Source organism: Gopherus evgoodei, chromosome 4 (assembly GCF_007399415.2).
Source record: "Gopherus evgoodei ecotype Sinaloan lineage chromosome 4, rGopEvg1_v1.p, whole genome shotgun sequence".
NCBI lineage: Eukaryota > Metazoa > Chordata > Testudines > Testudinidae > Gopherus > Gopherus evgoodei.
In genome coordinates this window covers 131,363,454-131,379,689 of record NC_044325.1, presented here as the reverse complement: position 1 = coordinate 131,379,689, position 16,236 = coordinate 131,363,454, and the positions used below count along the sequence as shown (strand labels likewise).

General features: G+C 54.7%; 1 protein-coding gene across 1 annotated transcript in view; it reads right to left on the bottom strand.

Annotated features, from left to right (window-relative positions):
• Positions 1 to 3,250: 3,250 nt before the first annotated feature.
• SORT1 (sortilin 1) overlaps positions 3,251 to 16,236 on the bottom strand; it is a 37,196-nt gene continuing 24,210 nt past the window's right edge. The window contains exons 10-20 of the mRNA XM_030561097.1: positions 15,352 to 15,507; positions 13,895 to 14,001; positions 13,232 to 13,334; positions 12,800 to 12,968; positions 12,177 to 12,367; positions 7,932 to 8,121; positions 7,295 to 7,411; positions 6,594 to 6,702; positions 6,311 to 6,417; positions 5,212 to 5,335; positions 3,251 to 4,212 (exon numbers count right to left, since the gene is read on the bottom strand). Coding sequence (XP_030416957.1) covers positions 4,198 to 4,212; positions 5,212 to 5,335; positions 6,311 to 6,417; positions 6,594 to 6,702; positions 7,295 to 7,411; positions 7,932 to 8,121; positions 12,177 to 12,367; positions 12,800 to 12,968; positions 13,232 to 13,334; positions 13,895 to 14,001; positions 15,352 to 15,507 — 1,388 coding nt within the window. The 3' untranslated portion in view covers positions 3,251 to 4,197. The remainder of the gene's footprint in view (positions 4,213 to 5,211; positions 5,336 to 6,310; positions 6,418 to 6,593; positions 6,703 to 7,294; positions 7,412 to 7,931; positions 8,122 to 12,176; positions 12,368 to 12,799; positions 12,969 to 13,231; positions 13,335 to 13,894; positions 14,002 to 15,351; positions 15,508 to 16,236) is intronic.

The following is a 16,236-nucleotide window of genomic DNA, read 5'->3' as shown; positions in this document are numbered from 1 at the left end:
CTAGTCACCAGGGAGAGCCGGGCCTGGGAGAAAGCACCTAGTGTTTGTTATAGTGCGCAGGGGCCTGCTGAGGCCTGTTGCTGGGCCAGGGGGGAGAGGCGCTTCAGAGCAGTCTAGCAGGAGCCAACCCCTCCCATTCGCACAGTGAGGCACCCACAGAGCAGGTAACACAAAGTCCGTTTGGTTTTTATTTCTAACCCAAATATTGCAAATATACAGAAAAATCCCAGTACAAAGTCATTCCCCAGCCCTGACTTCTCTCACCAACAGACGCTGGTCCAGTAAAAGACCTCCTCCCCACTCTTGTCTCTCCAGTACAGTTATAGCCCAGCCAGGTTTGTTTATAGAACACTCCACACCCCTCAGCCCATCCCCTGGACCTGCCCTTGGCCTGGAGCCCGGAGACACTCTACATGGCAGGGCAGGGGCTCTGGCTTTAGTTACGTGGTGACATATCCCCGGCAGGGCACCTGGCACAGCATCCCTGTGTTGATCTGCCCTGCAGCCATACTGGTAAGCCAAGGGTATTGGGGCAGCATTGGTGCTCAATGCCACGCGACAGCAGCATTCCCAGGGTAGTGCTCGGGCAACAACCATTCAGCAGGGACAGGGAGGCAGCATTATCAGCGTGCTTTGCTCAGGGAGAGGAAGGCTGCCGTTGCACTGGCCCATGGGGAAATGCACCATTGCCCACCAGAAAAATGACATTTGTCTCTCGCCAAGGCTGCGTTTACCCCATTGGCACGCAAGCTTTCTGGGGGGCAGGTGCTCTCCACCCCAATGGCCCATGTACCGCATGCATAGCAAACATCAAGGCTGATGGGTTTGGGGGCAGGAAATAGGGCAGGGGGTGTGCAAAAGAGAACCACAGTGTTTACTAGCTTCCTCGACAGCCTGTAAACGAGAATGTGCCTTCAGAACAGGCTGGTCTCAAGAGCATGAGAATTCACAGCCAGTTTTACATTCATGCATCTAATCGTCCCATCTCCCAAATGCTCTACTGCTGTTTCCCATCGCAGGCTGGTGCCTGGAGCTCCAGCGACCGCTCTAGGAATAAGAGCCGTGGACGTCTGATTCTGCCCCAGATGTCCATGCTGTGCGGTGCTTGAGACAGTCTGCAGGAGACTCCCAGAGACAGAGCAGCTGCCTTTCATTTATTCTTCAGCCTCTTGTCCCAGCCGGTGAGGAACGTGGACCCAGAGCTTCTCCTGGCGCTTTGGCCAGCTGTGGCTATTTGGCTGCTAGTCAAATTCTAAACGAAAGCTTCTCAAAAACTCATTCTTTAAAAAGAAATTTTGTTAAACCGAGTCTAGAAGCCAGACACTCTCCAGGCAAACAGGCTAAGCTACTTCATTCCTATTCTACATGACCAGCTGCGTAAATACTGGGGGATACTGGTGGGACGAGGGTAGAGTTTGGCAATGTGTTGCCCAGGAAAATGCACCCAGATCTGCCTTCACCACCGAGCAGCCTCTATCTTGGCCAGATCACATTCGCTCCCTTGCAATAGGCTACTCCAAAACATAGCACAGCTTCGGAGAGCAGCCTTCCAGCCATAGCTGGGGAAACTGCGCCTTCTAGTGGCCACAGGGACCGCATGGCTCTTCCTGTAAATTTTTAAAGGAAAGCCCCAGTGTAACAAGAGTTTGGTAGCTACAGCCAGATTTTTGTGAAGGTATTTAAGGGCTCCTTGTTGCAACACTTAACTGATTTAGGAGCCTAAATCCTACTTTCAGTGAGACTCAGGAGCCTAAAGGTATGTCTACACTGCAGTGTAAGTCCAGGGTTTGAACTCAGGCTCAAGCCTAACCCCCTTTTGTCTACACATAAATCATCCTAACGCAGGATTTGGACCCAGTGACCCAGGACCCCATAGGGGTGGAGGATATGAGCCTGAGTCAAGCTGGGACCCAGGGTTCAAGCCCTATTGCTTTGCAGTGTAGATGCAGCCCCACTGGGTTTGCACTCTGGGAGTCTGCAGAAAGCACCCACAATCCTGTGAGCCAAAATTTCTTTTGTGCCCTGGACAGTCATGTTTTCCCATGCTGCACCACGAACACAGGGCTACAGTGGCCATGTTTAAGGAGGGAACTAGGAAGCCTGGGACGGGGGTGGCTGGACTCAGGCCTGCATGCTGCAGTATAGATGTTGGAGCTCAGGCTGGGACCCAGGGTTCAAGACTCCGAACCTGGGGTTACAGACGAATGTAGACGCTCAAGCCCTACGTCTGCCAGCTCGAGTTCCACTAACCCAGGCAGTGTAGACAGAGCCCAAGCACTCCTGAAAATGACATTATGCTCCTAAGTCGTCGGTGCTGCAATGCTGAGCAGAGCAATGCCTAAGGTCCTGCCAAGGCTGGGACTTAGCAATGTGAAGAGTCGCAATAAATAGGTTTAGTGTCAAAGAAGAGTTAAGTTGAGCTGCTAATGGGACTGTGAGATGGACAATTCCAGTCAAGCCAGCTCAGTTCAAATAAGCCAAGTTTGAAAAATACCAGTTCTTGAGACTCCTGTGTCTCACGTGCCTGGGGCTGAACTGTGTTCCTTGCTCTTGGCCTACGCTGGTGCCTAATAATGCACCAGAGGAATGGCAGCCCACTGGGACCCAGCTGTGGAGAACGAACCCCCGTTATATCCGTCAGACTGTTCCATACGTTCACTTTTTATCACCCAACCCTCCGAGTGCAAAGGCCAGCCAGGCATTGGCCTAGCCACCCCCTCCACAATCAGCAAGGCAGCATCTACTGCAGAAGACAACTGGATGTTTAAACAGGGACATGGACACACTGCAGTGTACTCAGCCGAGTGGAAATGCGCCTAGAGCAGCAGCTTACAGTTTGCCAGGTGACATCACCCCCAAAGGTGGTACCGCTGGGAAGGGCGGGGCACTGAGGATCCTGTTTATAATAGCCAGAATGCCTGCAAGCCACCGTCAGGCCTGGCCACATCAACAGCAGCTCTAGGAGCTACCAAGCAGCTTGTCTCCTACCGCTTTAGGTGGGGAAACAGGCAGATGTTAGAAAACTAGGAGCCTCTCTCTTTTGCCCAAGAGTGGCGCCAGGGTTTTTGGCGCCCTAGGCGGGGGTCCTTCAGCACTCCTGGTCGGCGGCATTTCAGCAGTGGGGGGGGGGGTGTCCTTCCACACTCCCAGTCCTCAGGGCACTTCAGCGGTGGGTCCTGGAGCACGGAAGGACCCCCCGCCGCCGAAGACATGGAGCGTGGAAGGACCCCCTGCCCCCGAATTGCTGCCCTCCCAAATCCTGGCACCCTAGGCGACCACCTAGGTCGCCTAAATGGAAGTGCTGGCCCTGCTTCTGCCCCCTTAAATGAAGCCATGAGGCTCTTCGCCAGAGCACTGGCATTTCAGGGCACAGCTCCACCTGGAACATGCTTCCCACCACCCTGAAGAACACATCAACAACCAGGAGATTTATTCCTCCGAGCTTTCTGCTGCACTTATTCCTAGAACTAAAAATAACCCCTTTCCCTCCCCTGCTGCTGTTGCCAGTGTTTGCAGACATGGTGCTTTCCCAGTTCAGTGCTTTGATTCCACAAGGGCCAGTCACAGCAGTTACTCCTGGCACGTAGATGAACTCCACTTGACGTGCCACGCTTTTCATCCAATCACTTCTCATTTTTGGCCTGTGGCCCTGCAGGGTCCTGGCTAAGCGACATGCCGTCCTGGCAGGGGGCCCAAGGCCTGCCCATGCTAGGTGAAGTGGTGGGGATAGGCCAGTGCCACCAGCAGCTTTGCCCAGCTGAGGCCATGCTGAGGCAGAGATGAGCCCCCAAGGGGTGACTCTGGAGTTAAGAGCATTCTCTCTGCAGCAGGATGAATTGCACCTTCGTCATGGTTAGCGCTTAGTGAAATGCTGGTTTCACCTTCCTATTTAGTCTTCCTTAAAAAACAAACAGCTGGAAAGAAATCTCATTAAAATAAAGTTAAATTATGCCCCTGCCCTCCCCCTTGGCCTCTGGGCCGCCAGGTTGCTGCAGCAGCTCCCTGTCTCCTCCCTGGGTCTGCAGCGCAGCTGGCTCTGGACAGTCTCAAGGGAAGCGACAGGAAAGTGGAGTCCCTCGGAAAGGGGACGGGCAGCCACTGCGGAAAAGCGTGGGCTGGAGGAGGTGTTTGCTGTTCTGCAGATCCGTGGCAGCGTCCAAACCCACTTGTCCAGTGCCAGAGAGCAGCAACGTGCCCCTACTCCAGGAGGTCCTGAGGAGAGAACACGAGTGCTCACCCCTCAGGGCAGACAGCGCCAGAGCCTCCCCCATCTCGGTCAGATCCCAGCCCAGGATCACTCCCCTCCTGCCCTGGGAATGGGAGAGAACAGGACACCACGCCTGCTGCCGTCCCCTCATGCTCAGGAAGCCACGGGGCCCCTGGGAACTCAGCACTACGTGAAAATCTCACCCTGCGTGATAGCTAGGATGGTGGCCAAAGCCACCAGGACAGCACAAGCCCACTCTTCTGCCTAACAGCCCCAAGACTGAAGTCCTGTTATTGACAGGACAGGCATCACTGCAGTGCAAGCTTCTCACATGTACCATGCAGTTCCTGGCCCAGAGGGCTAAGGACATGGGGGCGGGGGCAGTGTCCGGGGCTCAGCCAGCCGGCACAGGGGCCCGCTGCGCTATTCTTTCGGACACACCACCTAGGAACGGGATTGGGACTGACTTATTTCACGCAGGCCGTTCAGCCACACGGGGGTGGCTTTCAGAGACACTTGGGAACTAGCCCGCCCTGCCAAGGCTGAATGGGAAACCCTAGATCAAGTGTTCTCCAAGCCACTGAAGACATTCCAGGCTCAAATATGTTTGCAGCCCATCAGCTGCCCCATTCAGAACCCACTGGCCTGCCCACTCAGCCCCCCAAAGGCTCCTTCGGCTGGAGCGGCTCAGGGCCTACATTCATGACCGGCCTGGCCTTCTGCAGCCTGGGGATGACACTGAGTGGGAGGCAGGTTCTCCAGCGGCAGCCCTACGCTCCTGTTGCCGGTGCCTGTGGTCTGCACTCCACCAGAGCTGCTCAAATAAAGGGGCAGTTTCAGATGGCCCTGACATTCAGTCCCCTCCTTGCATGGGAGCAGCAGCCATTCTTAACCCCATCCTTCCAGTGTCCAACTCAAGCCCTGGCTCCCCAGGACACCGAGGAGGACATGCCATGCTCAGGCACTGGTCTCTGCTGCATCTGCATCACCCTCCAATCACCTACCTCATCAGAATCGTCATGGTAGCCCCTTTTATTAGCAGGGCTGGCTGCATCCAGAGCTTCAGCCCCTTCCACTCCATTCGCCTCTGCGTGCTGCTGCAGGACAGAATAGCGATGGACCAGGAACCTGGGGATGGAGCAGACACGGGAGTCAGGGCCATGCCATGCTGTCTATTGCACCTCTGGCATGTCAAACAACAAGACCTTCTAATGCAGCCAGAACTGGGGGAAGACTTCCAGGCCTTTAAGATGCCCCGTACTCTGCAGTGGAATGGTTAGCGACTGTGGGAAGGATTCAGGAGCTGCTAACCATCAATGACCTTCACTTAACTGAAGCTGGTAGATTTCAGAGCCACCTCAGGATATACCTACGCCGCAGTCTGAGGTACAACCACTAGTAACACGAGCAGGTGCCTGGGATCTCGGACAGCCTGTGCCAGAGCTGTGCCACTGGGCTACACTGCTACTTTTAGCCAGGGTGCTGCATGTACACCTTGGATTCCAGCATGGCCGTATCTGCTGAGGGGGCAGAAAACCTACCTGGCTTCAAGCCTGAGCCTGATAAGTTTACAGAGGAGACGGTACGATGAGACTGCTTACAACAGCATGTGGCCCAGCAGCGACGGCCAGTAGCAAAAACCCCAATGACTGGTCACGGGACACTGGATGGGAAGGGCTCCAAGTTACTACAGAGAATTCCTGCCCAGGTGTCTGGCTGCTGGGTCTTGCCCGCATGCTCAGGGTCTAGCTAATCACCAGATTTCAGGTTGGGAGGGAATTTTCCCCCAGCTCAGACTGCCAGAAACCCTGGGTTTTTTTCACCTTCTTCTACAGCATGGGGCATGAGTCACTTGCAGGTTTAAACTAGAGTCAATGGTGGATTCTCTGTAACCTGACGGCTTTAAACTATGATTTCAGGACTTCAGTAACTCAGCCAGAGGTTAGGGGTCTGCTACAGGAGTGAGTGAGTGAGGTTCTGTGGCCTGTGACGTGCACGAGGTCAGACTAGATGATCACGATGGCCCCTTCTGGCTTTAAAATCTATGAGATGTGTAATACTTCAGCCACAGCGACTGCATGTGAAACCCCTCCCAAACCTCACCTGCCCCCGCAGACGTATTTCTTAATGATCAGGACTCCAGCTATGATGGTGAGGAGCATTACGCCCGCGACTGCCAGGATTATGGGAGCGGAGCTGGAGGCAGCGGACTGCAGAGAGAGAGAGAGAGAGAGAGAAGGAAGTTTTGCTAAATTCACAAAACATGAAATTTAAACCAAAACTGCGCCAGTTCCTGGCGTTTGTACAAGAACCTTACACCCCCAAGGGTCCCAAGCACTTCACGCCCTGGTATTGGCTGGCTCCCCACATGTTTGCTATCACCTACCGGCTGGCTGGGGGTCAACAAGTTGCTTGTACATTTCCTCTTCAGGTCCATCACCTCACGGCTCGGACTCTTCCCACCGCTACATTTGTCTCCCGGGATCTTACGATACCTGGAATGTCAGGGAAGAAAGCACCTGCAGGGCCTGATGATCAGGAGGGAGCTTCCCAGGACAGCTCAGAGATTGTCTGGCCATTCCTGGAGACATCAAACCCCACACCCCCACCCTGGGAAGGCAAAAAGTGTGGAGAGCAATGTGGTTTCCTAGCTAGGATCCAAAAGCTACGCCCAGACCTGCTGGGAGATCTCCAGCCCCATCCTGCCAGGAGGCCAGAGGAACGGCCTCCTGAAGCTGGGCAGGCTCCCCTGAGGTCTGGCTCCATGACCGAATGCCCCCACAAACAGCACAGGGCCAGCAGCACGGGTATCCACATCCATTCTGTGTGCCCAGCACTGGTCTCCCAGGACCAGAAGGGCAGTTTCCCACTTGAGTATGCTACAGCTGCACTTTTCCCAAAACCCTGGGGCCAGGCTGGGAAGTACCATCGTTGCTCAGAGGAGGAATTGGTGAGACAGCCTGGCACAGAACCCAGGTCCTCCTAATTCCCACCCTGTAGCCCTACCCACTGGCAGCAGCAAAATCTATCCCCCTGCTCCCAGGGCCAGGGTTTGCTGAGCGAATCCCTGTTAAAAAGCCACTTTACCCACTAGTCGTCAGTAGCTCCTGCCTGCCATAGAGACAGAACTCCAGGTCGTGGCCCTTCAGCTCCGGCTGCTCCACGCAGACAGACTGGTTTTCAGGGCGGAAATAGCCAAAATCACTGCAGCGCAAGGACAAAAAGCAGAGACGGGCATGAGCGACACACTGAGTGATGGCTCAGGGGTGAACTTCACCTAGCTGGCTAGAGCACTGTCACACAGACAGTCCTGGAGCACCTGAAGTGGACTTTTCTAGCCAAGCGGATACAGGCTGTGCTAGGCCTGCGGGTGAGCTCTTGGCACTCCCACATACACCGTAGGGAAGTCAGGGTCTGGTTAGAGGTCCCCCCATCTCCAAGTTACGCATGGCACCATGTGTGGTGCACTCTGAGCAGGTTTGCCTTTGCCAGGCACTAGGTGTGGGATCCCTGACTCGCTGGGCGATGCTCTGACAAACCCTACATGCCGACCAGGCTAGATGATCCACGCGAGCGGGTCCAGCACAAAGGCAGCTCCTATGCCACCACCTGAGCGCCAGACGAGAGTGCCACTCTAATAACCTTAGCAGAGTAGCCATCACCCCTTGCCCAACTATGCCAGCCCCCTTGCCACACAAGGGGGGCGAGCCTTTGCTCGCCATACCAGAGGTAGTCCTCCAGTGTGCATGGGCAGACCGATGGCTGCTTCATCATCACGTAATCCCGGCCATTCTGACAGACAGATGACTTGCGGAGACGCAGGTACTGCTCCTTATAGCCCAGAACGCAGCCATCAGTGCGGCTGCCGGGCTCGCTGGAGTGAGCCAGCCAGATAGTATAGTCGTCGTCCTCACCTACGAGAGGAGAAAGGTGATCAGACTCCAGGCACGAGACAATATAATCGAGAAGACAGGAACTGACCCTAGGCAACAGCTGCCAACCCTAGAGCTACAGCTCACGGGGCTGAAAGCAAGAAAAGGAGTGTGGCACAATGAAGCAGGACAGTCTGCCCGCCCGCAGGAGAGGCAGTAATGGGTAATACCTGGGGGCACTGGGAGAAGGGGGAAGGATTTTACACCACCTGCTCTAGCCAGCAACAACCACATTCCTTTCCATCAACACTAAAATCTGCCCTGAAAAACCCTAGCAACATCCGCCTGGTGAAGTTATTTGCTGCCAGTGGGCCTTGGGACACTGGTAGGGAACCCCGGTTCCCAAGTAGCCTATGGGAGCTACCCCCTCATCTCACTGGGAAGTTACAGGATCGTGCATGAGATTAACTCCAGAAACCCCTGATTTCTATCCAGGCTCTGGTGGCAGTGGGTGTGTCACTCCCTATCGCACCCGCCTCAGAGGAGCCGTGAGATCTAGCACGTTGGGAAGATTCAGAGCTCGGCACCAAGTGCAGAAGGCTCCTCTCATTTACACAACCCTCAGGACAACTAAGTGCCCAAGATGTTACCATGGCAGTGTCCAGTAGAGGCTCTCAGAGGGGCTGTGCAGCATCCCTGCAGCTTTCTGAACCAGGCCTGTTTTACTGAGGGGTCTGGGCCTTGCCCGAGGTCACACCACAACTTGCCCAGCCGCCTGCTCTAACCACTAGCCAGAGGCGAGCCCATTAGAACAAAGCCCCCTACACCTCCATGTTCTCCACACCAAGCTGAAACCCAAGGCTGTGCCCAGGCTCCTGGGGCCAGCACAGCTTTGGTCACGCTTTGGGAGCGAAGACTTTTACTGAAGGAGGGCAGCGCAGAAGTGGGTGAAAAGCAAGTTCTGTTGTATGCTGCCCCTGCATTCGCAGCCACTAACTGCATCACGGAAGTGGTCGGGGTGAATCCCCCTCCCCCGGCCTGAAGAGGCCAGCTAAACTGAATTGTGTGTTTGGTGCCCCGCCCGAACCAAGGACTGGGCCCCCTTTGACTGTGCCACTGCTTGGTCCTGTCCCAAAGAGCCCGAGCAACCCGCACTCCTGCCAGCCTGCCCCTGAACCAAAGGGCCGGAGCTAGGATAACTGTGTGTTTGGTGCCCCGCCCGAACCAAGGGCTGGGCCCCCTTTGACTGTGCCACTGCTCGGTCCTGTCCCAAAGGGCCCGAGCAACCCGCACTCCTGCCAGCCCGCCCCTGAACCAAAGGACTGGAGCTGAGAGAACAGTGTATTTGGTGCCCGCCCGAACCTAGGGCTGGGCCCCCTTTGACTGCCACTGCTCGGTCCTATCCACAGGGACCGAGCTACCCGGGCAGTGGGCGACAGTTCCGAGAACCGAGACTCTCAGACGACAAGTCAAAGCCAGTGTGGCTCCCCTCCTCATCCGGGAGGGTCGAGCCCCGGCGAGTCTCGGGTACACGGTCTTCCACAGTATTCTTGCCAGCAAGTTAAGGAAGTATGGGCTGGATGATTGGACTATAAGGTGGATAGAAAGCTGGCTAGACCGTTGAACTCAACGGGTAGTTGAGCTCCATGTCTAGTTGGCAGCTGGTATCAAGTGAAATGCCCCAAAGGTCGGTCCTAGGGCCAGTTTTGTTCAATATCTTCATTAATGATCCGGAGGATGGCATGGACTGCACCCTCAGCAAGTTTGCAGATGACACTAAACTGGGAGGAGTGGTAGATACACTGGAGGGTAGGGATAGGATACAGAGGGACCTAGACAAATTAGAGGATTGGGACAAAAGAAACCTGATGAGGTTCAACAAGGACAAGTGCAGAGTCCTGCACTTAGGATGGAAGAATCCCATGCACTGCTACAGACTAGGGACCGTATGGCTAGGAAGCAGTTCTGCAGGAAAGGACCTAGGGGTTACAGTGGTTGAGAAGCTGGATATGAGTCAGCAGTGTGCCCTTGTTGCCAAGAAGGCTAATGGCATTTTGGGCTGTATAAGTAGGGGCATTGCCAGCAGATCGAAGGACGTGATCATTCCCCTCTATTCGGCATTGGTGAGGCCTCACCTGGAGTACTGTGTCCAGTTTTGGGCCCCACACTACAAAAAGGATGTGGAAAAATTGGAAAGAGTCCAGCAGAGGGTAACAAAAATTATTAGGAGGCTAGAGCACGTGACTTATGAGGAGAGGCAGAGGGAACTGGGATTGTTTAGTCTGCAGAAGGGAAGAATGAGGGGGGATTTGATAGCTGCTTTCAACTACCTGAAAAGGGGTTCCAAAATGGATGGATCTAGACTGTTCTCAGTGGTACCTGATGACAGAACAAGGAGTAATGGTCTCAAGTTGAAGTGGGGGAGGTTTAGGTTCTATATTAGGAAAAACTTCTTCACTAGGAGGGTGGTGAAGCACCGGAATGGGATCCCTAGGGAGGTGGTAGAATCTCCCTCCTTAGAGGTTTTTAAGGTCAGGCTTGACAAAGCCCTGGCTGGGATTATTTAGTTGGGGACTGGTCCTGCTTTGAGCAGGTGGTTGGACTAGAAGACCTCCTGAGGTCCCTTCCAACCCTGAGATTCTATGATAGTACTGCTCTACTCAGCGCTGGTTTGGCCTCAGCTGGAGTACGGTGTCCAGTTTTGGTCACCAATGTTTAGAAAGGATGTAGAGAAACTGGAAAGGATCCAGAGGCGAGTAACAGAGATGATCAGAGGGATGGAACACAGCCATACAAACAAAGGCTGAAGGAACTGGCTATGTGTAGTATGGAAAACAGGAGATTAAGGGGGGGACTTGATAATGGTTTTCAGATACTTGGAAGAAAAGTTGTTCTCTCTTGCCACAGAGGGCAGGACAAGAGGCGCTGGGGTCAAACGACAGCACAGCAGATTTAGATTAAACCTCAGGAAAAGCTCCCTGACTGTAAAAACAACAGGGCAATGGGACAGATGCCTAGGGAGCTTTTGGAAGCTCCTTCACTGGAGGTTTTCAAAAGGAGGCTGAAGCCATCTGTCTGGGGTAGGTTAGACCAGGGGTGGGCAAACTTTTTGGACCAAGGGCCACATCTGGGTATGGAAATTGTATGGCGGGCCATGAATGCTCACGAAATTGGGGGTGGGGGTGCGGGAGGGGGTGAGGGCTCCAGCTGGAGGTGCGGGCTCTGGGGTTGGGCCAGAAATGAGGAGTTCAGTGTGAGGGAGGGGGATCAGGGCTGGGGATTGGGGCACTGGAGGGGATTGGGGTGCAGGCTCTGGGTGGCATTTACTTCAAGCTCCTCCCAGAAGCAGCAGCATGTCCTCTCTCCAGCTCTTATGCGGCAGCATGACCAGGCAGCTCTGCATGCTGCCTCGTCCACAGTTACCGCCCCTGCAGCTCCCATTGGCTGTGGTTGCTGGCCAATGGGAGATGTGGGGGCAGCGCTTGGGGTAGGGGCAGCATGCAGAGCCCCCTGGCTGCCCCTACGTGTAGGAGCCGGAGTGGGGCAGGGCCATGCCGCTGCTTCCGGGAGCTGCGCAGAGCCACAGCATGCACGGAGCAGGGCAGCCCCAGACCCTGCTCCCTAGCAGGAGCTCAAGGGCCAGATTAAAGCATCTGAAGGGCTGGATGCGGCCCCCAGGCCGTAGTTTGTCCACCCCTGGGTTAGACACAACAACAAGTCCTGCATCTTGGCAGGGGCTGGATTAGCTGAACTTTGCAGTCTCTTCTAACCCTATGATTCTAGATGGGACCAAACCGTAGGAAATCTGGGGTAGGGGGATTCCAATTGCTGCAGCTCAATTTGGATTCCTGCGTGAAATGCCACAAGCATGCCCAGGTGTGAAAGGGAGCAGCAGTGTGATGTGTGCAGTCTAGAAAGGCACTTTACAGCAGCCTCTCTGGAGCAGATGTTCCACTGTTATGGGAGCTGAAACCAATCTGTATCTCTCAGTCCTAATGCATCCTTACTCATCTATTCAGATTGCTCCCCCACTTTGCCCCTCAGCCCTTCTGCACCCCCATCTCTGCATGGAAAGGAAGGAAGCAAGAGAAGCTCACAGTTCCTGCTGAGAAGATGACTGAAGTCAATGGTGTAGGAGACCCACTTGCGGGGCAAGACAGAGTCTCTGTAGCCCCAGAGGCTGACGTTCATAGATCTGGCTCCTGGCTCCGACGCCAGCCCGGTGAAGTAAATGGGCTCCTTGGAGAAAGTGTACTTGTGCCAGCACTGACCTTCATCCATCGAGAACCTAGACAGAAAAGGGTTACAGTGAGGAGCCTGGGTCACAACCAAGGAGAGACCAGGTGGAACCTTCTGTGACCCCGTTACGTTCAAAGGCGAAGAGGTGTGGAAAGACAGCACAGGCCAAGCAGCTTGGCTTGTGCACAGGAGTGAATGCCCAGAAGGGGGAGCTTACCGACAGAACGCTAAGCACAAAGCAGTATCTGCCAAAGGAGAGGGCTCCTTCCACTCTGAACAGTCCCACTCCCATAGAAGAGCCTTTGAGCAGCTGCAGAACAAGGGGGGAGGAGAAATCCCAACAGTGACAGCAGCCTGGTTTCTCCCTCAGCACCAATCTATGTGGACAGAGCTCTGCTTACAGCTCACCAGAGCCTCCAGGAACCGGAGAACAGACCCACCCCCCACCGCATCCCCTTCAGTAAGTGGAGCTCAGGCTTACTTAATCACATTGATCGGCTCGAGGCTGTGCTCAATGGCTACGATGATGCCCCCGGAGTCCAGGATGGCGTAGTGATGGGGTCCTTCCAGCACCCATGTCCAAGTGTAGCCCCCATCATCAGATATGTAAACGTCTGGGCTCACCACAGGGCCGGCATCCCCCACGCTGCCTGCAACCCAGGGCCCAACACCACGGGGATTAGAGCAAGTGCAGGAAGTGTCCCTTCCTCGGGGGCAGACAGACTTATTTCCTCTGACCTTCCCTTGCCCCCCCAGCCTTGCTCTGTAGGAACGAGCAACTCACCCCAAATGGATTAAACCTGTCACTTGCCAGCCCAAGGCCCAGAGGATGGATTCTGAGAGTCCCCTCTGTCCTGCCCACATACCCCTCCACTTGCCCTCTCCCTGTGTTGGTAGCAGTTGGGTTCGTTACCGTGAGCGATGACTATTCCCACCACATTGGGCTCGGACAGAGGCAGCATGGGCACGTTGTGATTCAGGGAGATGCCGTACAATGCATAGATGTAAAGACTACACTGTGAACAACACCAGAGAATCCAGGTTAGGAAACAAGATGACACATTGGGGTGGGGGGGTCCTTCTGGAATGTTCCCACCAGCATCTCAGCAAAGCCCAGCTCAGGTTTGTGCCCACCTTGGGCCACTCAACTAATGTAGGGCCAGGGACCTTTACCCACTTCTGCCATTTCCATGTTGTGCGAGGCACAGACCAATCACACAGGACAGGCTGCTGTCTGCCCCCAAAGATACTCCACAAAAGCCTGGATTAACACATTGTGAAGTCTTGGCTGGTGTCACTATTGAACTTCACTTTATTACGCATCTCACTCACGCTGCAGGATGGGAATAAACTGAGCAGTCGCCGCACGCAGGCCTGATGCTGCAGTGTCTGGGCCACTAGCCCTGCCACGAGAATAGGTCCCCTTGGACTTGCACATGGGAAGATGCAGTGGTCTTAACTAAAAGATTGCTTACAAAAAATGAACTATGGGGCCATGTCTGCCCTGCCTGCGTCCCGACACATGGCAGTGCCCCACACCTGAGCCTGGCTGCCCTGGGACCCCAGACAGACACACCTCCTCCTTGTTCTTTGCTGTGGAGTTACACTTAGCGTTGACAGGCATCCTCAGTGGCAGCCACTCACCACCTTGGTCGAACGTGATCACCGACTGGATGGAACGGTCTGGGGGGGGAGGGAAACACGTGGTGTGAAACCCTCGGTGTTTTTTATTCCACTCAGCTCACTCCAACTCAGCCCTCCCGTTGGAGACAGCAATACAGTCTGACGGGACCCTTGTCCCGGTCCATCTAGCCTACATCCCACCCCCGTGAAACAGGCAGCCTGGCTGCAGCAGAAGGTGATGAGTCGATTACTCCCTGGCAGCTGACCCATGTATATTTCTACTGCACCGTTTTCCCAGTGTAGAGAGCTCCTGCTAGACTGCACTGAGGCAGTGTCTCTCCAGCTGCAATCACTGCACTGAGACTGTTCCAGTTCAGGACTTCAAGGACTAGTAGGACCCCAAGGACTGGTTCAGGCTAATAGTTCAATAATGGGCAATTAGCAAGCTCCCAAGTTACACCAGCAGGCTGTCCAGGAGACAGTGGAGGCCAAGAACCATCCTTGCAGGAAAAGGAGGAGCAAGCAAGTTTCAAGGATTTTTTAAAATCATTATTAAGCCAGCCAGGCTCCCTCCCTGCTCTGCCTTAGAAGGCAGAATGGACCTGCATGGCAGTTAGCACCATTCACCATATTAGCTCCTACTGCCATGGACTACTTGCCTCCCTTCACTGCACCACTTCAGTTGCAAATTCAGACACGGCAGTGAGAGCACTGTGTTTCCTGCCAGCGACGCCCCCAGGTGTGCCTGCATAGTGCCATAGCCTGCCGAGCAGCACAGAACCCCAGCCGGGCTCTGCCAACAACCTGATGCTTTCAAGCTCAATGAGTAGAGTCCTGTGGTCTAGTTCTCGCTCCCTCCCCCAGCCAGAATAAATTTGTCCAGGCTTTTGGAAGCCAACTCAGGCTCTTTCCTGAAGACCTCCAGGCTGAACCCAAACGTGGCCATTTCAAGCCCTGCGGGAGACTCATGTGAAAGTTTTGCATCCAGGAGCCAGCCACTACTTTACTCCTGTGAGCAGGCCCACCAGCACCAATGGAAGCAGGACCAGCCCACTGACTCCAATGGGGCTACTCACATGAGCAAGGACTGCACGCTATCCAGTCCTGTAAGCCAGGCCCAAGTGAGCCCTGCAGAGAGAATAAGGGTTGGACTCAAACAGGAGCAGGCAAAGGACAGCAGAGATCCACCTCATCCTTCCTGGGCCTCGGTGTGCCCCAAGGCATTCCCGAGACCTGGTGCAGACCCCGGGGGAATCGCGCCCCCCAGGAACAGGGAGGAGCATTCAAGAGAAAGGTTCTGCCTTGACTGAAGCTTTAGCCCAGGCCCTTCCCCGATGCTGAGGCTGAGGGTTTTGCTCTACCACAACCGTCCTGCTGGGTGCAGCCCATCCCCCAAGAGCGAGTGCTTGCCTTCAGAGAGCACGCTGGCGATATAGACGCCCCGCAGTGAGGTCACATTGGTGAAGTCAGTTTCACTCCCAATGCCAGTGTAGAGATGCCGTTCGAGGGACTTGGAGTATATGAGGCCTCGATCGTCTGAGGTGTAGATTGTGCCACACCCAGTATCTGCAAGACAGACAGATGATACAGCTGGGCAATCAGATAGTGCCCACAGTGTAATAGTGAAAGAGGTTACCAGACCAGGAAAGTTTCCTAGTCACACCCAGACTCAAGCCTCCACATGCCAGAGTCACACCTTATGCTGCCAGTGTTGACACAGCATCACATCAGCAATTTATCCCTAGTTCACATGGCAGGGGTGGTGGGGGCAGACAGAAGCAGCAAGTCCCAGAGGAGAAGCAAAGATGGCCCATGAACTCCAGCGCTCACATGGTGTGACGCTACTAGATGCCAAATTCTTTGCTTCTCCTTACAGCTGGCCTTGGAGACAGCACTTTCACCCTCTGCTTTGCCAGGAATGATGGCTCAGCAGTTAGGGGGCCAGCCAGGGACTCCGGGCTTGATCACAGACCATGGGCAAGTCACTCAGTCTCTCTGGCTTCAGTTCCTCATTTGTACAACAGTGAGAACAGCCCTGCCCCCCAGGGGTGTGAGAGGATAAACCAATGACAGTACTCTGATAACAGGGCCATCTGAGCAAAGGTCTCTCTTTGTCCAACGCCCAGGGAATCCCTGATCCTGAGCCCCTTAGCTTTGCCAAACCAAAACCAGCGCAACTGAAATGTCACAGGCATGATCACGTACTGGGGACAGCTTTTCTGGCAAGTCTGAAGCCAGAGAGTGGTGCAGAAGTGAGGATTACACTCAGCGAAACTCTGGGCAGTCATTAACTCT